This window comes from Dufourea novaeangliae, unplaced genomic scaffold (assembly GCF_001272555.1).
Source record: "Dufourea novaeangliae isolate 0120121106 unplaced genomic scaffold, ASM127255v1 scaffold113, whole genome shotgun sequence".
Taxonomy (NCBI): domain Eukaryota; kingdom Metazoa; phylum Arthropoda; class Insecta; order Hymenoptera; family Halictidae; genus Dufourea; species Dufourea novaeangliae.
The window spans coordinates 698,740-723,790 of record NW_015373986.1 but is presented as its reverse complement, the minus strand read 5'-3'; the positions used below and the strand labels follow the sequence as shown (position 1 = coordinate 723,790).

The 25,051-nt window shown below is 42.1% G+C and overlaps 2 protein-coding genes across 2 annotated transcripts; one reads left to right on the top strand and one right to left on the bottom strand.

The window, feature by feature from the left end:
* The first annotated feature begins 491 nt into the window (after nt 1-491).
* Nucleotides 492-13,861, top strand: LOC107187335 (A-kinase anchor protein 9-like). The gene is given in 21 exon segments (XM_015575407.1): nt 492-725; nt 998-1,120; nt 1,253-1,510; nt 1,612-1,794; nt 1,860-2,195; nt 2,265-4,448; nt 4,969-5,109; nt 5,264-5,541; nt 5,617-6,293; nt 6,357-6,484; nt 6,910-6,966; nt 7,493-7,660; nt 8,072-8,137; nt 8,409-8,565; nt 8,568-8,632; nt 8,690-10,943; nt 11,158-12,176; nt 12,247-12,534; nt 12,588-12,731; nt 12,806-13,185; nt 13,263-13,861. Coding segments are annotated over 21 exon segments (9,090 nt in total). The 5' UTR covers nt 492-662; the 3' UTR covers nt 13,384-13,861.
* A 1,334-nt stretch (nt 13,862-15,195) lies between these two features.
* LOC107187378 (2-phosphoxylose phosphatase 1) lies at nt 15,196-17,337 on the bottom strand. The gene is made up of 4 exons (XM_015575459.1): nt 17,247-17,337; nt 16,688-16,855; nt 16,045-16,610; nt 15,196-15,979 (listed from the first exon to the last, which is right to left on the bottom strand). Exons 1-4 carry the CDS (start codon nt 17,335-17,337, stop codon nt 15,236-15,238), a joined length of 1,569 nt encoding a protein of 522 aa, XP_015430945.1. The 3' UTR covers nt 15,196-15,235.
* Nucleotides 17,338-25,051: the final 7,714 nt, after the last annotated feature.

Here is a 25,051-nt window from a genome sequence, read left to right as displayed (position 1 = left end):
TATTTTATTAAATATCACATTATTGAGTATTCCAATTGGTTTTTGTTGCTCAATATTATTCTAAAGAAATGGAATAAACAATTTGTCACCCACAGAATTCATTTATCATCGTCAATTACTCAAACTTTTATCTATACGTTGCTTTTAACATTCGCCTCTAATTAATTAAATATTAATTAAACATTGTACCGATAACAACTTTCAATGTATAGTATCGATACAGGGATCTCTAATAAATAATTTGACACCAATATCATTTCATTTTATAAAAAATTAACTTGATTTCACCCGAGTTTACTCGCGAGAGACAGAGAGTAGAACTCAACTGTCGAAATAATGGGAAATATCCACTGTCGGTTATAAACTCGTGTATATGATCCAATGCAAAAAGGCAGTTAGCTGGCTAGTACCCGACAAATGGATCACGATCTATCTCGTTAAAGACCTATGACACAATACCGGACGCTATAGCGATTCGTATTTTTATAAATCGAAAACGGTGTGCAACGGTCAAACGATTCACGGTGAGACGATTTGAGGCACATGGTTTGAGATGTAGTGGATGACAATTAGACCGCTAGTCGTTCGATAATTAGTAATTAAGATCGTCTACTATTGTTGGCCGATTATTAAGCGATCGTCGATTTGATTTTATTAATGAAATGAACAAACCGACGGACGATGAAGAACGCAGAAGACGCTCATTGGAGGCAGGCAGAGAGATGGTAAGAAGGTCCATCGTCCCGTTCTTTGTTTAGGATTAATTATTGATTGCCTTTGAAGTTATTCTTCATTCCATTTCACTAGGCTAATATGCTCGGTTACTTCTCTGCAGTATGTGTCAATTATTATATCTTGTAATAAAGTGGAGAAACTTTCGTGCAATTTGTACACAAGTAGAATTTGAGGCTCTCACCACCTGGCATTATGCAGTTATTAATCGGAAGGTTTTGGGTTTCAAGACTAGATTACTTAGTCTAATGTTTGTTTCTTTCAGTTGGAGAAGTACAAGGCGGAAAGAGTCAGTAAAGCCAGAGGTGCGGGTCACAGTCAAACGGAAGAAGTGTCGGATGAAGAATCTTTTCACAATGACAAATCTATTGGTCATAAAGAGTCTTATGTAAGAATATATTTCATGAAACAACGAGTCAACCTAGATTTTGTATATTTAGTACATTGAATATATATATATATATTTTGGATGCATTTAATTTGTAAAGAATTATAAAAGTATAATGTTTGCACAATGTAGGTGCACGAGGGTGTTTCATCAAGAGACATGACACAAAGTAGCGTCAGTATGAGTGAAGGAGAAGCAGATGGTGACCTGGAAGGACTTGCCGGAAGAGTGGCTCAGCTGGAAGAATTATTACAAGGAAAGGAAGCCATAGTTGAGGCTTTGCACGCCGAGATTGACCACTTAAGAGCCGAGGCTTCATCCCCTAACTCTTCGCAAAGTCAAAATAGTAGTATACAAGGCAGAGATATTATATCGTTATATCATACTAAGGTGTGTTATATCATCAATACGCACAGACACAGTAATTGGATAGTTTATTCTCTTTGTACACCACGTATACTATTAAAGATGCATTGTGTTTTGTTAAACAGTTGCAGGAGTTTGAAAAAGCAATAAATAAACGGGATAACTTGATAGAAGAATTGACGTGGTCGTTGCAGCAAGCATTGTCCGCGCGGGATAATCTTGTTGGTCAATTGAATTCTTTGAATGCCATACATATTTCTAATAAAGATGCACCTTGTACAGTAAATAGTGCAAATTTACAAGATAAGGTGAGTCGTAATTTCTCTAAATCGTGAAGGAGTCGGGTCACGTGTACAGGTTAATTTTCGTACAGATCGACAGCATGGAAAACACATTGAGCGAACAGAGATCGATAATACAAAAACTGAACAGTCAGCTGATTCAAACCCAGGAACACGTGCAGACGTTAGAATTGGAGAAAGAAACACGAAACGCCGAGATCAACGACTACAAATTACAGATAAACAATTTGAACGAACAGATTCGATTGGGTGCAGCTGACAAGAACTTGAACATCGCCGAGACGTTGGAGCAGCAGAAGCAATACGAGGCGCGTGTCGATAAAATCAAACAGGATATGCAACATATTTTAGAGAAATTCACGACTGAAACGAACGTGAACACTGCGCGTCATCAACAGGAATTGAAGGTATGTGCCAGAAGCTTGTTACACCATTAGACACCTTCGTTTTAATAATTTTCATTAATTTTCCTCTAGGATTTGGCTGTGAAACACGAAATGGAAATAATGAACATACAAGAGAAATACGAAGAAAGATTGAACCAATTGAAAGACGAGAATAAGTCGTTTGCGGATCGTTTGAACAAAGACTTGCCAGATTTGGAGACCAGACACGCCAAAGAACTATCTATATTTCAGGCTCAAATGGGCCACTATAAAAAAACCGTCGAAGCTTTGAAGCTAGAACTGATGAACCGATCGGAGTCTCAGCACATTGCTCAGGCCGAGCTGAATCACTACCAGACAAAGCTGAACGAGCTGAAGGTTCAGTCTGAGAAAGCACGTCACGTGCAGGACTTGGATCATCAGAAGGAGAAGGAAATGCTGAGCGAACAGATCACGCTGCATAAATTGCAATTAGAAGAGATGACGTCGAAATACGTTGCTGCGACTGCGATTCTGGAATCGAAAGAGAGCATGGAACGTTCCTTGGAGCAAGCGTTAACGAACGCCGCGACATTGAAGGACGAGAACGACAGTTTGAAATTCAAACTGGACGATTTATCGTCCAGATACTCGGTGGCCCAGTCGCTGATCGAGAACAGTCAACAGCATGAACGGACACTGAGCAACAGAATCTTCGATCTGGAGAAGTCCTTGTCCAGGGTCAGCGGTATAAACGTCAGTACATTGAGTGAACTGAACGAGACCACTTACCAGACGTTGGACGAAGTGGCGATACAGTTTCAATTGACAAAGCAGAAGCTCGAGGAGAAGGCAGAGTTCGAGAAGCTTCTGGTCAATAAAATCGAGGATCTCGAGGATGACGTTCGGAGGACGAAAGAGGAGCTGGAGCAAGCAAATCTGACCAAGAAATCCTACGAGAAACAACTGAAGGACATGAAGAACAGCTGTGATAAATACAAATCCGAGCTGTCTTCATTGAGGAAGCACGAGCTGGATGGTCAGAGTGCTCAGGCTAGTCAGATCAGTGATTTATTACAGAAAACTGAGGAGGACAAGCAGGAGATAAAAAAACTGAAGGTAATTCTGGAACGGAAGGAGGCAGAGCTAACAGAATCTGTGAGACAAGTGCATGATTTTTCGGAGAAATTCAAAAAGTCTGAGGAGGAGTGTCAACAGCTGAAAAGTGGATTGGCCACGGCATGGGCTCAGTGCACAGAGATGGAAGAGAAATTGAATCAAACGTTGGTGTTGAGCGAGAGTAAACTTGACATGTCGGTACCATCGTCCAGCTGTAATAGTACCTTGACAAAGCAAGTGAAAGTTATACACGACCAGTGCACAGACACAAATAGAATGTTCTACGAGAACAAGGAAGAGCTAGAAACCACAGCATCGTTGCAGGCAAAGCTTGCATCAGTCTCAGAGGAGAATGAAAGATTGTTGAAGGAGTTTGAACACTTGGAAGATAAACAGGTTGATTATAATGAGATCAAGGACAAATTGAAACACTATTCCACTCTGGCTGAGAACTTGGCAACTGAGCAACATCGTATGGAAGGTGAGAACCAATCCATGAGGAAGGAACTTGGAACTGTACGTTCGCTTCAAGAATCAGTGAATCAGCTGAGAGCAGAGAAGGAATCATTACGGAAGGAGATAGATGCACTTGTTTGCGTTCATGATGAGCAGATAAGCGCGATAAAGGCTGAAACAGCGTCAGAGATCAGGAAAGTTCAGTCCTTGGCGTTGGGCGTGAAAGACGGTACCACGGAACTGCACGAGCTGAAAACTGAATTGGAGAAGCGTCACGCGAAGGAAATGGAGGAGCTACGGACCTATTTCGAGCAAAAGTGTCTCTTGATGGAGAAGCAGTATTCAGAAGAAATATTCAGCCAGCAATCGAAGAAAATGTCTGACAATGACAGCGAAATAGCTGACCTGACGGAAGGCTTATATTTTGGAGGCGCTGGGGATTGTCTGAATGCTTCTAACCTCTCTGAACGCAGCTCAAGGGTCGGTTCTCCATTAGGGGATGAACAGTCGAAGCACAATAGTAATGGTCTCAGTAGGTCTGAACTGGAAATGACCATGAAGGCGTTGCAACAGGAATTGCAGAATAAGATAATAGAAGTGCAAGAGGTGAAATTACACTATGAAAAAGCATTGACTGAACAGAAGAGCAAGTACGAAAGGGAACTATGCAATAAACAGGAAACACAGACGCATGAATTCTTGCGAAACGTAGTGAATCAGGTAGGTGCAGTACTTACTAATCTATGCATTTTTCATTCATTGTAATTAATGCATTATATTTGTATTATATTTTGTGTTAGACGTTGAACACTTTCTCTGTGTGTTAAAGCTTCCTTCTCCATCGAACTATCTGTTATTTACTAATAAGAGTATATATACATATGTTTTTCGTTCATTCCTTCACTGTGTCTCTACATTAGATCTACCTCGAATTTGATACCTTTCGGTAGAACAGGTGGATACATGTTTGTTGAAGTAGAACGAATAAGTTCTAGAATAATCTTACCAAAGAAGTGCATGATACATCAGTGTACAATTGAGTGTAATCTATGTGTATGTTCAATTCAGTTTTAGTTTCTTTATTTTTTTTTTTGCGTTCCGTTAGCTTCGAATAGTTTTAGAGTAACTGAAAATTATTGTGCGCATACTTTCCAATATGGAACTAGACGTAACCGTGATAATACCATTATTCCTCCTGTAACTAACATGCTATTGTGTGATCACATACGTGTGCATGCAGCATTGTCAAACAGAGTGGGATGCGGGTGCGTTGGAAAACGGTGAATTAACTCAGCTGCGAGCGGCCTACAACCATCAATTGGAAGAGCAGATCGCGCTAGCTAAATTGGATATTGTCAATGCACTTCAAGAACAGATTCAGGTAGTTTTAGAATACACACGAATTTATGGACAAATTACTTAGCAAGTATCAAAACAACTACATTTATTATTTGCAACAGAAATGAACAGAGTGGGAGATTGTATTTATAGTGAACTAATTGGTTGCTTTTATATTGGGATCATTTGTGTAATAGGCTCTCCTGTCGGTCGAGTCAGAGGTGGAAGACAATCTGTCACCAGAGTTGTTGGAGTTACGCGATAGACTCACTGGGAATGCAAAACGCGAGATGCAGTTGCTTCAAGAGACTCATGCCACGGAAGTGCAACGACTGAAGGACGAGTATTCACGAAATGTCGCCAGAATGATAGATCGCCATCAGGAAGAGCTGAATAAAATTAGAGACACTGCTCCGGATCTTGACAAGAAACAAGATTCAAACAAAATCTTGCCTCCTGACATTCTGGCGGAGAGGTATTTAATACTCGAGTGGATACAGAAATCATTTTTTTACACTTACTAAATAGTTCTGATGTTTTTGTTACACAGGAACAGCTTACGCAGAACATGTGGCACCCTTAAGATCCTGATCGAGGAATTGGTGAAGTACTTTGTCATATGCGAAGAAGAAGTGAACAATACTGTCATCACTGAGGTGCTCAAAAGGCAATTCTCCGATAGTATTATTAACGAAAAGACGCTACATACCGAAGAAGTCGAGAAATCGCAGAACGAAGCATACAATCCTAACTTAAATGTATCATCACCGAAGATCAAGCGAGTCCACTTTGCTCCGCAGACCATTGAAATAATATCGATCATAAATAGTGATAACGAGACATTAGAGAACACCCTGGGACACGATATTATCACGGAAAAATTGAAGCAAGAACTGAACAACTGCGTGCGACGTTTGAAGTCCGAGAGCGCTGAAATTCTGGGTGTCTCGTCCGCTAACGTTGGTGGTCAGCGTAGCTCTCTCGCGAAAGACGTCACGTGGATCAGTAAAGCGAACGAAGAGTTAAAGTCAAAGCTACACGAGGCGGAGTCCCTGATCATGAGCTATGAAGAGGAGATGGAGCAATTGAAAGTCACTGTCATTGACCTTCAGAGAAAGTTAATTAGTGTGGAGAACAAGAAAGAGATCATTACCGAGGGTTACGGAGAGAATGATGACGTTGGCACTGAAGTTACGTTGCAAGACTTTTCATTATTGCAAGAAAAAGGTAAACCAATTGAACTCCCTGATTTTGTGAACATTATATGCAACGGTAATATATGTTTTTTAGCGAGGCATGTGCTATCCAACGGTGGTGGTGACTCTACAGACCTGTTGCAGCTGATCGAAGAACTGTGCAGGCAAAGCGACAAGTTAATGGAAGATGCAAGGAAAGAGAAGGAGGACCTACAGCAACAGGTAAATTCGAGGTTTACCAACTGATGCACCAACTGCATGTATTTTTATGACATAGAATTGGTATGCTATATACAAGAAAGTTGTGGTGTATTTGCATATTGAAAACGAGTTCGGTATTTGGTACCTTCATTATTTTTAGTGTCTCATCTGTATCTATGAGCATAGTATTCGTATATCGCACATTTTTTGTTCAATTTTTATGCATCAGTGTTTTCCACCTAGTTTTACGTTTCTCACTAGATTTTATATTCGTTTTGGTTAATTTGTTGTAACGTTAAATTTGATCCTGTGTATAAAAATGATAGTGAAAAATTTTGTTACGAATACTATTTAACCGGAGAAAACAAAATTTAACGGGGTACAAATTGTACTGGCTCTGTGATGCAGTTTTTAAAGGATTGATTGGCGTTTTGTTATCTTGCCAGCAGGTGCATTTAGAATCTACTCCTCCCCCATACATTCACAGGGTTTGCCGTCGCAAGGTAAATTATAGAACTACTAATACTATTATAAAGACAAAAGCTGTTCCGTAAGTCGATCGTAACTTTAACAGTACATTCAAACGGACATTTGTTTAATAATGGATTGACAATGCAACTCGAAGATTCCTGGTGTCATGTTACCTCTAAAAAAAAAAAAATAACAATAACTTTCCAACAATTAATGCTAGCATGTGCAACCACTTATATAAATATATGGTGTATTTTTTCGGTATCTTTTGCATGTGCACAATTAATACTTTTACATTATACCTCATTTCCAAGTTATTAACACCTACGAAAACGTAATAATTGAAATACACAAATTTATTAATTTTCACGCACAACTGTTTTCATGCTGTCTAGTGTAACTGTATTTTATATTAATTTCTAGTTATTAAATAATGTCTCTTTTTCAGATTTTATTGTGCATTTATGTATATATATAACTTTATGTAATATTTTATCACACGAAAATACTCTTGTATCGACACCATAACTGATTTTAATTCAATAAAAATATCCATAGATCGAAGCAGCGGACAAACAATTGAAAGCTACTCGAAGATTCTTGGACGAGCAGGCAAGCGAAAGGGAAATCGAACGTGATGAGGCCGCGAAGCAAATACATATTTTGCAGGAACAGCTTAAAGAACGCGAACGCGAAAAGGAAAGAGACCTACGTATCACATCGGAGGTAATTTCAACGCTACTTTATAGTCTGCCAATGGAAAAGGGGAGAGAAAAGGGAATAATCCTGCCATTTGAGTACTCAAGGTTTACATTCATCCTGGAAAACTTGTGAATTTACATTTGCATCTTTTGGTGCTGTCTAATATAATATATAAGGATTCAGGTATACAAGAACTAATCATTGTCCTGGACTGGGTTTTTCACCCATAATTACCACTGACTCTGTCGATATTTAAAAACTGGTTCGACTAATGGATAACTCGTTCGGAGGGTGGGGGTTTCATGCTAATTATTCTTTTTTTTACATTACATCTTAATATTATGCAGCTTATAACCCACGCATCGTCACTAATTGTATTAACACAAGTTTTTTCTGGCACTCTGGTTTTGGTTTTCTGTTTGTCGCACAATGCAGTCCACACTATCACCTGAACCAACCTCAGAGGTCCCTGTGCTTCAAGCATCTGACATCAGTGCAGCTGTGAGTGGTATATTCTATTTATTCTAAGAACTACAGGATGTATGTTAGGCAAAGAATATGAAACATACGTCTTAATGGAAGTTGAATTACTTTCTCTGCATGTGATTACAGTGGTCTCCGGAAGCTTAAATATGAACATCACTGGTTTATTTTAACGAAATACTTTTGTATGCTTTACATGTTGGTGGTGTTTTTTTTCTTGTGATTAGTCGTGCTTAAGAGAATCTGGTTTAACGGGTGACACGTAGTCAGAGGTTTGTCTGGAATTCAGGTGGAGGCACTCGAGTCGCAGATGAGGGAAATGTCCTCCCTGATGTCTGACACAGAGGCAAGGAAAACAGAAACTGAGAGTGAACTGAAAGCAGCCATCGACAAGATCTGGGTCCTCAGGGATATCATCACCGATCTGGAGCAACAGCTGCAAATCAGGAGCTGGACGCCGTGAAAATGGGTAGCGAGAGCAAACACCTGAACGAGCATATTAATCACTTGCAGGTAACGATTCCGTGAACTGTCCTTGAAATTCCATTTGCTATAAAATATCATTCACAGGAGGAATTGAGGAAGCACAAATTGAGCTCGGAACAGTTCAACGTGAATTCAGCCGCGTTGAAGCAGATGAAAACGGAGCTTCGCGAGATGCAGAATCACTTGGACAAGAGGATCAAAGACCTGGAATCAGTTCACATGTGCAGCTCGAACCTGAGCTTGAGTCAACCCAGCGAAGACGTTTCGATTAGAGAACAGATAGACGCATCTCGATGTCCTACTCCAGATGATCCTAATTCACCACCGATGTTGCCTCTAGACCAGCTGCTCAAGCTTAAGGAGAAAATGGTGAAGCAAGCCAGAGCCGAAGAGGTTGCCTTCAAGAGGATTAAGGACCTAGAGATGCAGGTGGCTGCTCTGAAGAATCAGAACGAGGAGCTGCAGGCGGAACAGGAGATACTCCAGCAAACAACATCTGAACAATTGTTCCAGATCGAGGCGATGCGTGGCCGTTTGGAGCAGCACAAACAGAGCGCCCCGTTCGCCCAGCGACAGGCGACGTCCCGTTTGGAGTTGCAGCTTCACGAGGCGAACGCGAAATTTCAGTCCCTGGAACGAACCATAGCGGACAGAGATCTGGAACTAAAGGATGTCCACAGTCAATTGGACAGGGTGAATCAGTTGCTGCAGGAGAAGGAGACAGAGATTGCGAATGTCGTGCAGGTAGAGAGCGCTACCATTCAGAAATTGAAAGAACACCTGGAAGTGGTCGAGGAGGAGAAGAGGATTCTGCTGGCGAAGCTTGGCGTCCAAGAACACGCTCAGTTGGAGCTGCCACGGTTGATCGACAGCATGCTGGCTGATAAGAACGAGGAATTAGATCACCTGAAGGAACAGTTGTCGAAGAAGGAGAAACAATTGGACTTGTACTCGTCGTTGAACCTGGACGAAACGCAGCTAAGGGAGCTGATACGGCAAACGGAACCGAAGAACAGCGCTCGCACCTTGAGCGATATTTTGTCTATTCATTCAGAGTGTGAGGAAACTGCGGAAGCCATTCGTGGAGTAAATGCTACTCAAACGTTGCCCAACACGTCCGTTTTCAAAGTCCCCACGCCGTTCAGTTCAGTCAGAATCGAGGACGACTCACCTGGGCCTTTGGTGGATACCAGCAAGATGGGAGTGCAAGTGCCCCCGTTGGATCTAGGGTCTCATAGTTTGTCGGCCACGTACAATCAGCAATCGTTGGTCATGGATTTATTGTACAATGGAATGGAATCTGGAACCTCGGAGAACAATGCCATCACGGATGAGACGGATAGAGTCTCAGAGTCTAGGCCAGATTGCTCTGGAACGCAAGAACCTTTGGAGGGGTCTGCTGGTAAAAATGATGGCGGTAGGTCGCGAGTCACTTCCATTAAGACCACTCAGACTTCTATCAATGAGTCGATCAAGGAGATACAGAACTTGGAAAACCAGCTGGGAATCGTTAGGGAGGAGCTGCAGACGAAGTCAGTGCTTTTGGAGAAACGTGAATCGGATTTGTTGACCCTGCAGAAATTGTACAATGAACTGCAGGAGAGCGTGGGCTCGATGGCTACCGAAAAATGCTTCTATCAGAACCAGTACGAACTGTCGAAGGCGTCCGAGAGCAAGATAAAGCAGGATCTGCAAGAGGTGGAGAACGTTCTGAAGTTGAGAAGCGAGGAGATACAGGAGCAGAAGAGCAAGATGCAGGTGAACGAGAAGATCATAATGGAGTTGAATTCAGAGAATACCAGGCTAAAGGATAATATGAGGGAGAAGGAGCAGGAACACGCGAAGAGGTGCAGTGCATTGGTGCAGGAGAACATAAAGGAGTTGGAGACTTTAAGGGATAGAATTTTGGAGAAGGACAAGCAGCTGTACGAGTCCAGAACCAGGAATCAGTCGTTGAAACAAGAGATTCTGGAGTGTCAGAGCGAGATACAGCGACTGTCAGAGGGTTTGAATAACCGAGATCAGACTATCAGACGACTGGAGGAGATGGTCAGACGTATCAGTCTCTCAGGTGCGTCCTCACCATCCAATGAGAAGGACGAGGAGATCCATCATCTGCAGGAATATTTGAAGGAAAAGGACAAGGTCATACGACAGATGAGCGATGACAGTAAGAGCCTGCACAGAGCTTTGGAGACCATACAGAACAAGATGAAGGAATCTGGTAACGTGGTGGAGCTCAGAAGGAAGCTGAAGGAGGAACAGAAACTTGTTGCTGAATTAAGGAACACAGTGGACATACTGAGCAAGGAATTGTCAGACTTAAAATTGGCTGTTCGTGAGTATATAATTTAGTTTAGTGGAAGAGGGGCAAATCCCACAATACTATAAATTTACACAACTACTTTACAGAAAAGTAAGGTTAAAGCTTGTTAATGGTGCAAAAAAAAAACTAAAAAATGATGCAGATGTGGCGTGTGCCCCTCAATTTTCTAATATAATTCCTTGTATAAAATGATTTATAATCTCTGATTCGTTAAATGAATTTCCAGAAAGGTCACAGGACGACACCGACATCGAGGATATGGTGCAGCGAGAGCTGAATCTGTCGGCGCACCTAGACAGGCAAATTATGAACGCCATTGAAAGCGACCAAGAGGAGGAGGCGGGCGCGTGTCGCGTAGAGAGGCAGGTTCACAGGAGCACAAACAAGGAGAGAGAACGAGTACAAAGAAGTAGCGAATTAAATCTGCAATTGACCCAGGCGAATAAGATCAACGATGAGTTGAAGAAACTGAAAGACGATTTGGAGATTGAAAGGGGCATGCTCAAGTGCCAGATCGCGGAGTACGAAGGTCGGATCTTCCAGCTGAAGTCGGACCTAACGGAGGAGTGTAAGAAGGTTAAGAAATTGAACGAGGAACTGGTGTCCGAGAAGAATTTGGTCCGTAGTCTGAGGATCCAACTGGAGAAGGAGCACAGATCAATGCAGTCAGGTCAGATGCAGGACTCGGAGCTGATCGAGTTCCTGCAGAACAAGCTGAAGACGTCTCTGGACAATGAAGGAAAATTACGCAATGATCTGTCGTCGTTGAGACAGGAACACAAGAGCCTTGAGATACAATTAAGCTTGATGAAGGAGCATGTACAGTCCCAGAAGTCGGAGGAATTACCAAAGCTTGCGGATCTTTTGGAATCTGAAAGGAAGAAGTACTTGTCACTGATGGAGAACTTCGAGAAAGAGGAGCGTAATAATGCGGAACTGAAGGACACCTTGAGGAAACTGCAGACGGAGAAGAGCCGATTGGAGAAGCAGTTGGAAATGGAGGTGGAGGAGAAAGAGAAAATGATAAGTAGCCTGGCGCTTATCGAGGGAATCAAAGACCATCTGCAGACGGATCTGAGCCGTACCAAAGAGGAACTGAAAGATTGCGAAGCTGAATGTGAGTGGCTTCAGAAGAGGATCAAGACTATGACCGACGCGGAGAATCGAAGGCAGGAGCAGAGGACCACCGAGCATAATGAGCTTAAGGGATTGAGGAGGGAAATCAATAATGCTAGAGAAGTTATGGTTAGTATTGCATTCTTTGTTTTCAATCCTCCTCTGTAATATGATTAATTTTTTCTTTTTATTTGGATAGGTGGATTTGGAGGCTGACATGAAACAGTCGAAGAGAGAACTGACAGAGGCTGTGGAACGTGAACTGAAGCTGGCTGAGACCCTGGAGTCCCTGAAGGAAAGGGAAACCGATCTGCTTAAGAAATTGTTCGTCGCCAAAGATGAGGAGAAGAAGCTGAAGAGTATGATCGCCGAGTTGCAACAGGATCTGAGATCGTCCGCGGAAAGGGAATTGGAATTGGCAAAGCAAATGAAAAGCAGATACAGCAGCGATAAGACTACACCCACTAAACTTCTGCAGAAAATCAAGGTACTTAGCGATGCAGTATTTCACGTTAGGTTCTACTTCAAATATAACTGTAGTTTCAAGAAAAACTTGTGAAAGCGTTAGAAGATAAAGAGCTGCTTGGTCAACGAGTGAAATTATTGGAAGCTCGTCTGAAACGAGGCGTCGACTCTCACGATGTGAACGCATTACGTGGATTGGGGGATGATTACACGGACAAGGTAGTTTTCCATTTGTTAATACAAATCGTATTCATCCTCTGTTATTTATAATAACAATTTTCATGTGCACCCAGTTGCTGCACTTCTATGGAAAGTACATGAGAGCAGACAGCAGACGGAAGGCATTGACATACCAGAAACGTTATTTGTTGACGATAGTCGGCGGTTATCAGATCTCAGAGGAGAACACGTTGTCTATATTGGCCCAGTTAACGAAAGAGCAACGATCTTACGCCACCGTGGGTCGCCACAAGAAATCGCCGAGAGTACGTTTCAAGAGTGTAGCGTTGGTTCTTATCAGTATACACAGAATGAAGTGGTTAATTGTAAGATGGAGCATCGGTAGACGTATAGGTGCTAAAACATTGTTGTGGAACGTGGATCAGTCGTACGTGTCGGTGCCGAAAGTTACTATGAACCATTCGCCTCCTGTTCGAGAAAGACCTCCTACAAAGTGAGTGGATTCATCAATATTATGGTCTGATTTTCATGGATATAATATCATTCATTTTCATTGTATTCACTTTTCAGCGAGGATGGGATTTTTGATGGATTCGCGCTTGAACAGTATTATCAACGATTAAGGAATATTCAGCAGACATTAGGTTTAGCGATGGCGGAATCTGGAAGCCGTCAGATTCATCCCGAATAGTATTATCACCCATCTAAGTCCATTAAACTTGAAGACACAAGCATGAAACGTACTCTGAGACTGTGATTGAAGTATCACGTTGTTTGTTTAAATGCAACGGTTGGGCCTGAATGGGGATTGCCATTCCCAAAATAGGAATACTCGAACTCAACCAGAAAAATATTGTTGGAATTTTGATCGTTTTGTGATGTGTATTTTTCTTTTTACAGAGTGTAAATAAGAGTTTTAGCATAGAAACTGCAATTGTTCAACACGCGTTAAGTCTTCGCACTGATTACACTGTACTGTGTGCTACTATTTACGTTTTAGTACTATGATTTTAAATGATTTAGAGGAGACGATAATGATAGTGTTAAAATAACCGTGCTCATATATCATGTTTTACCAAAGGTACGATAGATTTTTATTTTTAATTGTACTGTTAGACCTTCTAAGGATGCGAAACTGTGCCTTGTAAACTATAAATATAATTGTCTAGTATTTATTTATTAATGATATGTAAGTTTTTTATATCGTGAATAAAATGTGGAATGACTTTTTATGAAACCGGTGTAGCCTGGGAATTGATAATTAACAGTCGTCTCGACATATATATATATATATATATTTGTATATTTTAACAAAAAGTATCTATAATGTCAATTCAACGACACACACTCAACACTCGTTGCCTTGTGTATTTTTTAATAAATACGATCACAATTCGAACCTGCTGCAATACTATTTCAAACGTGCAATCTGTTTTTCATTTTTAATGATGGATACACGTGTTTTCACAGCACTTCACAGAGTGATCGTCGTTAAAGAGGATTCTGGTCCATTGGAATATAATGAGGATTACTTTATAACACTGCAAAGGAAGTCCGTCAAGTTTCAAATAATACTAATCAATGTATAGGAGGGTAACAAGCTATACGGAACTCTATTGTTTTTCTTGTATATATAACTTTTAACACTGCTTAATTACAATTTGTAGCTGTTAAACGATGCTCGAAAAAAATTGAAGGGAATCATCGCTGGTAGAAGTTCAATGCTATTTACATATTTACAGTAAGGTGAGTGATAAAATATATATGGCAATCATCTAGCTTCATACACGGTATATCAAAATACCTGAAATAACTCGAAGGAAACAACTTTCAGATTGTACCATGTAGTCTGAGACACCTTGTATATCTTTGATATATCTAAAGCTACGTCCGATTTTGATAACCCTAAGAATAAGGCTTTTTTTTGTTATTCGTTTACAATTATCGTCTAAAACAGTGGAAATCTTATATACTTCGAGTATTAACTCATTACTAGACTGCGGATTTGATGCATTCGTAGAATTTCGTACGTGAAACATTCTTCGGTAGGAGATAAGATATAAATATTTGTTTAACATTTGACACTGTAAACTAGTTGAAAAAGCCTGTGATCTTGCATAACGATCCGCAGTCTACTAATTACTATCATTTTTTCAAGATTTTCGTAACAAACGGCCGATATCATATTAATTGGAAACTACATTTTATGGAAATTTTAAATACTTTCTTTGTAAAATATCGTAGAACGTTAAGACTTACTACTTGCACGAGCTCGTAGAGATTCGAATATCCAGACCGAGAATTGGAAGAACTTGAGGAACACCATTAGAATCGCGTTCAATTCTCGGATGACACAAAATTGTTAAATAAACCGTTTAACTACGAAAAAATCGACACTACGTGTAACATCGTTTGAATACTGAACTCGTTCGCGTAAACTGAACGAACTGATCTATCGAGCCTTCTGATTGGCTGTTGTCGCCTGATAATCGAACTTCGCCCGGGAAAAATCGAATTCACGTAATTTCTTCCCGCTCAAACCACTATCCGCGTTTGTGATTGGTGCACGCGTCCTTGAAGTTGGTTGCGTTAAACGGGCCGAAGTAATCGTCGTGAAGTTGTCGAATGATCGTCTCGATCGGGCACAATTTCGAATCTCTGCGTGTCCTCTCGGTTTCGGATCGTTCGACGTAGCTTGCACTGTAGAAATTCGCGTTTCTACAGAATGGTATTTTTTGCGTGACATCTTTCCCGTTAACGATCACACGGAAGTAGAAGTCACTGGCCACGTGATTCTCGTTCCTCGGATTTATCCGGTATACCTCGATAACAAAACGTGAGGCGTAATGTGGCATGGTCAGCTTGTCGGAGAAGATGCCCAGAGCAGTTGCAAGGTATTCCAGCGTCTTGTCGTGCCCTGAATAGAGAACGATCTTGGGTCTTCCTTCCGATATGATGTGCAACATGTAAGTAACTATGTTTCGAAGAAGTCCGTACGCCCTTAATAAGCCGTATTTTCGACGATTGTTACTTTTCGCCGCCTGTTTCGATTCCCATTCTGTGTACGCGAACAGGCCTGTCACGTGTTCAGTTTTAACGCAGACACGTTGCGTTTCGAGATCTACACATGGTAGAGAGGCTCCATGGCAAACGTATGTTAGCAATGCGTCTTTCAGAGTATTTGGATCCGTTGTTTGGGCCTGATCTGGGATCTCAAAGACCGCACTGGATGCTTGTTTTATCAGTTCTGCCACTGCTGGATGGGACTTCAGATGATCAGACATTTCCTGTAAAGATCCATTGTGGTCAGATACTTACTGTCTATGGACTTCAAATAGGTTCGATCCTTTACCTTTATGTGTTGTTTGAAGAATTTCTCTGCAGCAGGGCATGCACAGTCTGCGCTGCAAAAGGCATAGCTTTGGCTTTCTTGCATGTTGATTTTGGCAAGGTTCTGGAAACCGTCTGTCTCCAAAAGTGCGTATAACAAAGCTACTGCACTTTGAACTGTTCTTCGGTACCTGGTGCTGTATACAACAACATCTTTGCTGGTCATAGTACCGTTTCCCAGATTCAGTTTATGGTAATATGCATTTCTAAGTATGGTGCCAGTTTTCAAGAGTTGTGCTACACCTAAGGTTGTCAACTGGCCGATTCTACAGTCTTTGGAATTGGTGGGCAGCATAGGAAAACCATGGAAGGGCCCCAAGAATTGTGCCCATGCTGTTCTGGAGTAGCTGGAGACGTTCTGCAGGAAGTTTACATAGTTCTGATAAATATTTTCTAGCTCAGGCATGGACCCAAAGTCTCCTCCGCAGTTTACTATGCTTATATTTCGAATGTGAGCCAATGGCCCTCTGTCTCCGTGTCGTACAAATACTAAAACACCGCCCAGTGTCAGATTTCCATCTAATTTTCCTGGATGTAGAAAGACAGTACGATTAAAGTACTATTAAATTAATGAGTATATCTCTGATAATGCTCTCTGTGAATACCTTCTGTGTCTGCAACAATTTCATTAGGAGGATTACAAAATCGAAATATCTTTTTAGTCTTCACGTCTGCTTTGAAATTTCTAGGAAATTCTCTTACAGAAATATCATTCCCCAGTACCTTCGCCTGCAGTGAACTCTTCTCATCTATACCAATATATTTGTACATACCTATGGAGGGTACAAAGAAAGAATTTTACTTTTATTGCACAGCACTAATAACTAAGTCCCAGAACCCGTATGCGTTATCGATAAGGCTGATATTCGTTTAAAAAAAGAAAGGAGGAACAGAGAAGGTCAAAAGCGTCAAAAGGATTCCTGAGCCGTGTTTACGGCTTATAACTGGCCGACGAAGCAGACAACATGAAATCCTCTATGTTGATCGCATTGTCGCATGTGTTTACTATTCACAGCTTACATCACGATCCAAAACAGCGTTTTATATTCGAGTATTATATTCAAATCGTCGGGACATGCAGCGAAACAAGGGAACTACGGTGCCAGAAAAACGAAAATAAAGGTGCCAACAGAGAGGAACGAAGAACATTTGATTTCGGATTACCGGCGACAAGAAGGAAGATCCAGACGCTGAGGATCACGTAGCAGTAAAACGCTCGATGCTGGTAAGAGAGTCGAACCATTTCGGCCAACATCTTGCACTAGTTTTTGGTTCTCGACGGTCTCCCCAAATCTGGTAATAACGACCTCGAAGACGAGGATGACCAGAATGAATCCGGTTCAACGACACCGATCCAGAATGCATTCTATTTCTTCAGCTACCCTGCAGCATGGCCCTTTCGCCGTGTCCCCTGGAGGACTAAGATTACTGTGAAAGACGTCGAGGGAATCGTCTACATCTGGTCGACTCTTGGACACCGACTCGGACCATAAGAAGACGTCAATGGGCGCTGTCGCTCGTCCGTCATCTGACATCTCTCAATTTTTTCCTCTCTGATTAATTTATCGATTATTTTCCAGGTATCTAGACAGCGAGTCCTGAAGACCCGAGTATGTTTACAAAGAGGACCGTTGTTCAACAATCGTGGAAGCAGTATAGACACTCGTGTAATTTGTTTTTCGATGTTGACTTTTTATTTGTCGTTTGGTCGGGTGCATAAAAAGGGGAAACAATTTTACTGTATATCAGTGGTTTCTTCTAGAGTTTAATTAGACTTTCAAGTTTTACTTTCCGTGTCGTTCGTTGTTTTACAAAGAGAAAGTTTACAGGGGCCAATAAACGACCCCCTCTTCAGTTCACACATTTATCGCGGGACGCATTTATCGTGTTTCGTTTTCTTGCTTGTTGTTGGCGTGCTATTGTATATACAAATTTACATTTTTATAACGATAACAATGGGAACGTGTTGCCGTATGACAGGCGCGGATAGACGCAGTGGCTGGTCGTTGACATCTCGTCGAAGCCACCCTCACTTTTTCGCAACTTTCGCGATGTCAACCTACTCGAGATGACACTTCCGTGGGTATTCGCACACGCGATGGAACGGGCCGAATACAGAGGCGAAACTAGAACCCTAATGGAATATTTTTCTCGGACCACAGACAGGTGAAGACGCACTCCTTGCGACAGGAGTAGGTTATCGGAGCGCGCACGCGTAGAACGCCCCCGTGTCTCCATTGGCCTGGCCTCTGTTTCAAATTCACATTTCGATCCGCCACTTAAGAAGTTAATTCCACACCGACGAAAGTGTAGAATATTTTCGAGACGGAGCTGCTGGAATAATCATTGATTCGTCTGAAAATTATGAATCGAACATTCTTCACCTGGATAGAAAATTGTTAAGAACTTAAGAAAATCTTGCTGTCCCCAACGAGTCCACCTGTCCAGCCTTCAATTCTTCCTAACGAGTGTTTCTCCTTTTTCCTTTGATATTTTTACCTGGAATCTTAATTCGAAAATTCACGTCCATCAAATTGATGTAATGTGTACGTTCACAGTGTCTGAAGGATGCAGTTTATCAAGGTGCGTTGGATGATGAGGAATTTCGTGTCTACCCTTGATGGAATCCATAAATTGATCTTTGCATGAAGAAAATTGTATTACACCAAGGCAGCGTTCGCTTAACGTTCGTCGAGCAAATGTTTGTCAAACGCAAGCTCTCCCGTCGAAGGGGGTAAAAGTAGGCTGGCCAAGGAGCAGCGCGCAGACGCCATGGTATCTATTTCCGATTTCGGGTATGCCTGTGAATCTTGTCTTACCCATCCTTGATGCCCTGATGCTCTTTGACCAAGCTTCAGTAGCAACACGTTCATACGACTTAATCATGATTTTGAGGACCAGAACACGTGGCGACACGTAGGAAGCGTCCACGACGCCCCAAGATAATGGACCCTCCTTTTTTCGGTCGATGCCCAGGACGGGGGAAGACAGGCCGAGGAAACGACAGAGAAGGAAAGCAACAATGAGTCTAGGAGATTAGTGCTATACGGACCGTTTGCTCCACAAGCAGCGGATGGGGCCGTACGAAGCGGATTCGGCTCGTACGACACGGGATCTTTTCCCCCCTGAGAATGATCTACCTACGGAGGGGTTCTCGCGTAGCGTCGCGGGGGCGTTGAATTGGCAATCAGTCGGCAGACGACGTAGACGGGTCCGATTACAGTCCTACGAGCCGTGCCTAACTGGCCTGATACGCGAGAGAGCCCCCGAGACTAACCGTGGTCAACTACGTACAATCTAGCCATCAGCCTTAAACGGAATATATTTACGGTTATATACAGGGTGCTTCATTTAACCTGACATATCGAAATATCTCCAGAAAAACGAAAAAAATGTGTCAAATAAACCCTCAATATTTTCAAAGGGGCTATCCACTTGTGCTAAAATTAGCCTGCCCCCTGGGGATAAGACGGGGGCAACTTTGGAATCTTAAATGGAAACCAACATTTTTTATTGTAGATTCAGATTCTACGGAAACATAGGCGGCCCCGTGTACTTCTGTCGCTGAGCGAACGTGTGACGTCGACATCCGTTCCCTCGCCGTTGAAGCTGCTTTGTACGCGACATAACAAAAGAAGAAAATATGGTTTCGGTATAATCGAACGGGTAGAGTGAGCGGAAAGGATACGTAGAGTGGCCGTGAAATCGGACAGGGAGACTGAAGTACCCGTGTTTCTCAGGTGTTAGGAGACCAGGAGTGTCAGAAATAGGGGGTGTAAAGGGTCTTGGGTCTTTCGTTTCAGTTTAAAGGCCTGTAGATACCTATATTGGTATTTTTATAATTTTTATACTTTCTGTCAAAAGTCTGCTTTACAAGCTATCGTTTCCACCGACTGTACCGTGAATCTTCGAATAGAAGACGCTGGAGGTAAATAGGTTGGCTAATGTCTTCCAGGATTAAATCAATTGGATTGTCCCGCGGCTGGAAAGTAAAAGGGAGAACCGCTGAATGGAAAGGCGTATGGAGATCAGGCATCTACAAACTGGATAGCCGCGGTTAATTAATGGCGCTATCGAGGTCTAGGATAATGTTGATCGACTGGACAAAGAAGCAAAAAAGTAGTTCAGTTAGAATGGTAGTCAACCGTTGATCTCGTCCAGGTGTAACTTCATCTTCAAAAGTTGAAAGTGCCTAGGTTGACCACCCAGGACTATTACGAAACGATAAAAATCCTGGCGGAGAGAAGGACACCGGAAATCACGATTGCACAAGGCAGCGTTGCCGATTAAGTTGTCGAGGAACTCATGGAAAATTGTCCAATCGTACTTTAGGACAGAAGAATACGTAAGATCGTTGGTACCGTTGCAGACTTCGATCATCATGGGGACATGAATCTTCTTGATCCATGTAACACCGCTGTGCCTCATTAGCATCGTTACCGGTGACGATCATGCTCGATCTTGCAGCCTTGGCAAGATCATTGCCACCGGTTGCGCCTCTGCGATGCGATCCTCGATCATACAGCGGCTCCGTTACAGAATGTCGCGAGTTTAATTGCATGTTATAGCGTTCTACTTATTATCGCGAAGGATAGGGTTCACGTGATTTGTAAAACGATCGGTCAAGGATCGTAGTGTTCAGAAATCGATAATCCTGGCCAAAACTATCGACGGATTTAATGGTCTATCGGAACCAGTACATGAAACAACAAACTATTTGGAGTTCAATACAGAGCGGACAAGGATTTTTTAACCCTTTGCAGTAGATTGTTCCTTCTGAAGGGACATAATGTATGGGGAATTAGGAAATATCCAGTACACGTGAGGTAGGTACCATAAGTGAGGTAGACGAAGGGCCTACCATTATTTAATCCTACCATTTACTTTGGGAGTTACTGAAATTTATGCTAAATTAATATTCGGCTGAACATTTATTTCAGTACTTGAGATAAATTTAGTCAGTGGTAGGAGACTTTTTTTTCAACGTCACTGTTTGCTCGCAAGGGTGCAAACGGTTAAAAGAAATTCCGTTATCAGAGGGTTTTCGCCAGGATTTACCAGGATAATCTCCAGTTTGAACCATTGTCGCGCAGTTGTATACAGGAATTCTGTAAAACAGGTGAACACCTGTGACGCCCGCGTCCAATTATCGCGTACCTCGCGGTCTTTCGACATCCAACGGAGATTAATTTATTGAGAAAGCCCCGCTAGAAATTCACGTGATTTCGAAAAGCGTGTATGCGAATCCCCGTACAAGGAAAATCATTGTATCCGAAGAGAAAGTTGCGGTTTCAACGTCTGGTTGACGGACTCCGGTGCATTTGACACTTGAGATTTCTAATTGATTTCGTAATATCTTTATTTCGTCTCGACTGGCTAAGAGACACTGGCCGTTTGATCCGCACCGAGATCGCAATCTGACGGATGCGTACTTTTACCCGAATTAGTGAAACTTGGAACGAAAGGAAATGAAAGTAAATTGGCTCGTCTGCGAGGGACGACGCCTTGGAACGCGGGTTAAGGGACTAGAGGCTGACTGGAAACTATTCTGAGGAATAGATCAAAGAGGACCGATCTAGATCCAGCATTTCTTCCCACCTACGTCTTATTATTCGAGTGTTCGTGAAAATCACCCCGTCGATTTTTCACGAAATATCCCCCTGTGTCCGTGTGGATCTCCGTTCCGAGAATCCCCTACCTGCTCAGGTAGAGGGTAGGAGGAAACGCGTCGATTCATGCTCGTCGATCCGATCATCGCCACCTGCCAGGTTCCTGGAACCTGTCCATTGTTGCGGTGGAGGCTTTCAGCCAGCTTATGGGGCTACCCTCTTCATCGAAATTACATTGTGGTCGGACAGGTCCGAGCGGTATCAACTTGGAATAGCGCCATAAATCCCCGGGCTAACTAGGTTAGAATATATAATAAGTACATATATTATTTATATTTAGCATTGCGCGTAAAATTTCGAAAGGGAGTACCCCAAAGGTACGTTCCATGTGACAGTAAAAGTTATGTCTTTCGTTGTAGCACTTCATGAGAATGCCCAGATAGCACAGGACGCCTTCAAGACGTCTATTTTACGGCTATTTCAGGTCTAAGGCGCCTTTAAGCCGTCTATAAGGCGTCATGTGCTATCTGGGTGTGAACCAATGGCATAACAAATGATAAATGCACGTGAAAATGTACTTTAACCTCATCTCCCACTCCAGGATTATTACCGTTGCGTATACGCAAAATAGGTTAGGTCGGAATAGATCGTATCTATTCGTCCCATGCGATTCGTGGAATCGAATAATAATTGATTTCGCTCGAAAACAGAGGTGGTAACATAACGTTGGTCGTACAATTATCGCGAGGAAGCGGTAGGTATTGTTCACGAATGGATTTGTTTATTCCAGCCGCGATCGTCGTTCCGATTCGAGACGCGTGACCTTCGTGACTGGCTGTGAACGCTGAAATCGTTTGATCGCTATTCTTTGATCTGTTTCCCTTTTGTTCCCGATGGGAATTACCGGCGAAGTGCACACTTTTGATTCACGTTGAACTATATTATTTTCTAACACGCGAATTAATTAACACGTTCTCGTCTCACGAGGACGTTAATCTCCGTCTACTTCTCTTTTATAATCGTGCCAATGAAAGCTCCAGCAGAGCCACCACGCCGCGGTGAAACGAACGTTTAATGAGCGTTAATGAAAACTCGTCGGGAGCGAACGTTTGTCGCGCGTGACCTCCCGTTTAGTCGCAATTTCTCCGTTGGGTTGCACACGTTATAAACGTTACATAAGTCGGCTCACGTGCTCGCTTATCGAAAACGATCACACTCCCCCTCTCTGGGTCTCGTCCTTTTGCGTCCTATCAAGGAAAACGGAAGAAGGGGTCACGGTCCAACTCTTCGAATCGGCGGTCTCACGTGTATGGCGTTAATTCAATGATGTTCTCAAGTCTTATCTTCGGAAACTTTGACACTGATAGCCCCAGGCGGACTATGAAGACGATTCTACGGCGCTAGAACTTATTGCAGCGGCGAAATATCTTCGTACAGAGTGATGCAAAAAATGGGTTCATAACTTCTAGGTTAGACAGTGCTCGCCAAACGATGCACAAAAGTCTTGATAGGTCGGAAAATTAATATTTTCAAAATTATATACCTGTGTATCACCCTGTATAATGCGATCTTCTAATTGAGGTACAGCAATATTGTTTTAGGTTATGTTAATGTAGTACTTACATAGAATTTTTTTATGAACATTGTATAGAAAGGTTAGCTTTTGTCATTGAAAATTGGGGACAATCTTTGACGAACGCAATTGCTATGATAGTATTATGTGTTAAGTATATTTTGGTATAGTATGTTCAAACACTTGAATATCTGAATATTGAGTACTGTAATGTTTGGGCATATTAAACCATGGTATATGCGTAATTGTACGTATTCGATAATTCCCATACAGTTGAACGTATCGCGGAATTGGTCGAGTTTCTTGATAATGATTTTTCGAAAGAAATTCGATATGCAACCGAGTCACCAGTTCGTGGACTTGGAACGTGCGTCTCTTTTATTATGTAAACACGTCCGTGGTTATCGCCGCGGGTCAAGCAATACTCTTCCGCTTTGGGGAATTATGAGGAACTCGATCAAGCCCTTTGTTTAAACGAAATGAACGTGCCGATCGTTTATTGAATAAGTAATTTCACTCGGAAAAACCGTTCTTACACAACACTTTAACCCCCTTGGATGACGGAAGTTCCTGAAGATCGACGATGTCTGGGTCCACTTGGACCCCCACTCGTTACTTTCAAGCAAGAATTGCCAGAATTTCCTGATGTAGGCACAAAGTAATGTCACACAGAGCTATGAACACGTCCTCACACCATGCTAATACTATTACAAATGAAAGCGTGACGTCGCATCCCTAGTATATATATAACCCCCCCCCCTTCTAGCAACGTCGTTTGAAGGTGTTCTTTTTTCAAAACATGATTCTGCAAAATACTCTGGTCTACGTATTGTGTACCAATACAGTAGAGCCTCCCGTATCCGAACTAACAAAGAGACGTAAGTGTTCGGATAAAGGAACGTTCGGATACGGGAGGTTCTATTGTATAAACAGCTCTACGCTTCAGGTTAGTTCCCTAAAGACATTGGAAACTTCGTGAAATTTTCGGTCAAAATGGATCCAGACAGAGGATAATTATAATAGTAATGTCGAAAAGACAATGTAGTATGGTTAATATTAGAAATATTGAGTGTAAGTATAGGAAGTCAGCGAACGCTCTTGTGCCAGGCTGGGAAGGAAGTATCAAACTAGATAACCGCAGCGAGGCTCATTGCTTCCGTTTGGCGTGTGTGGATACCGCGCGTGTTACATTCGCTCCGTCCGTTGCTGCGAGTATTCGCGAATTGGCTATCCTTTCACATAAGCTCTACTGTTTCCCCATTAATAATGTCTTTCCACGACCAAATGGGCGGTCATGTTCCCCTTTATTTGCCTTTTCAACGGGGTTAATTGGCCGGTTATGTTGCAGGTGGTTGTTGAGAAGAGATTGCTGAGAAACGATGAGGATTTACTGGGGGGAACTTCTGGAGAATAAATAAAATACAAGACACTTTTCGCATAGAACAATATAAACTAATCAGACTCTGCAATAGATTTGCAAAAGGGTGAATTTGATTTGCAAAAAGTTGACCTTGGAGTGCAGATATTGTAGTATAAAGTATTATGGACTTCAGTACGGTCTTTATTTGACTTGGGACCCGATAGAATCTTTCATAGAGTAGTCAAATGTCTGTTTGGTTCTGACTCTTAATGGTTGACGTTTGTATAAACATCCGCAGTCTAATCGTGGCATACTTTCGATAACAGAAACGTCAACGGTCAGCGGGTTAATTATTTAGCCGATTAAAATTAAACAGTAATCTGTTGATCAGTTTGACTTCCGAGAAGTTCAGTTAAGGGGTCCATAA

Coding starts and splice junctions, on each gene's coding strand:
- LOC107187378 (XM_015575459.1), bottom strand. CDS start 17,337: ATGTTGGCCGAAATGGTTCGACTCTCTTACCAGCATCGAGCGTTTTAC. Junction 16,856..17,246: donor GATCTTCCTTCTTGTCGCCG/GTAATCCGAAAT, acceptor TACCCTCCATAG/GTATGTACAAATATATTGGT. Junction 16,611..16,687: donor AATTGTTGCAGACACAGAAG/GTATTCACAGAG, acceptor TTCTACATCCAG/GAAAATTAGATGGAAATCTG.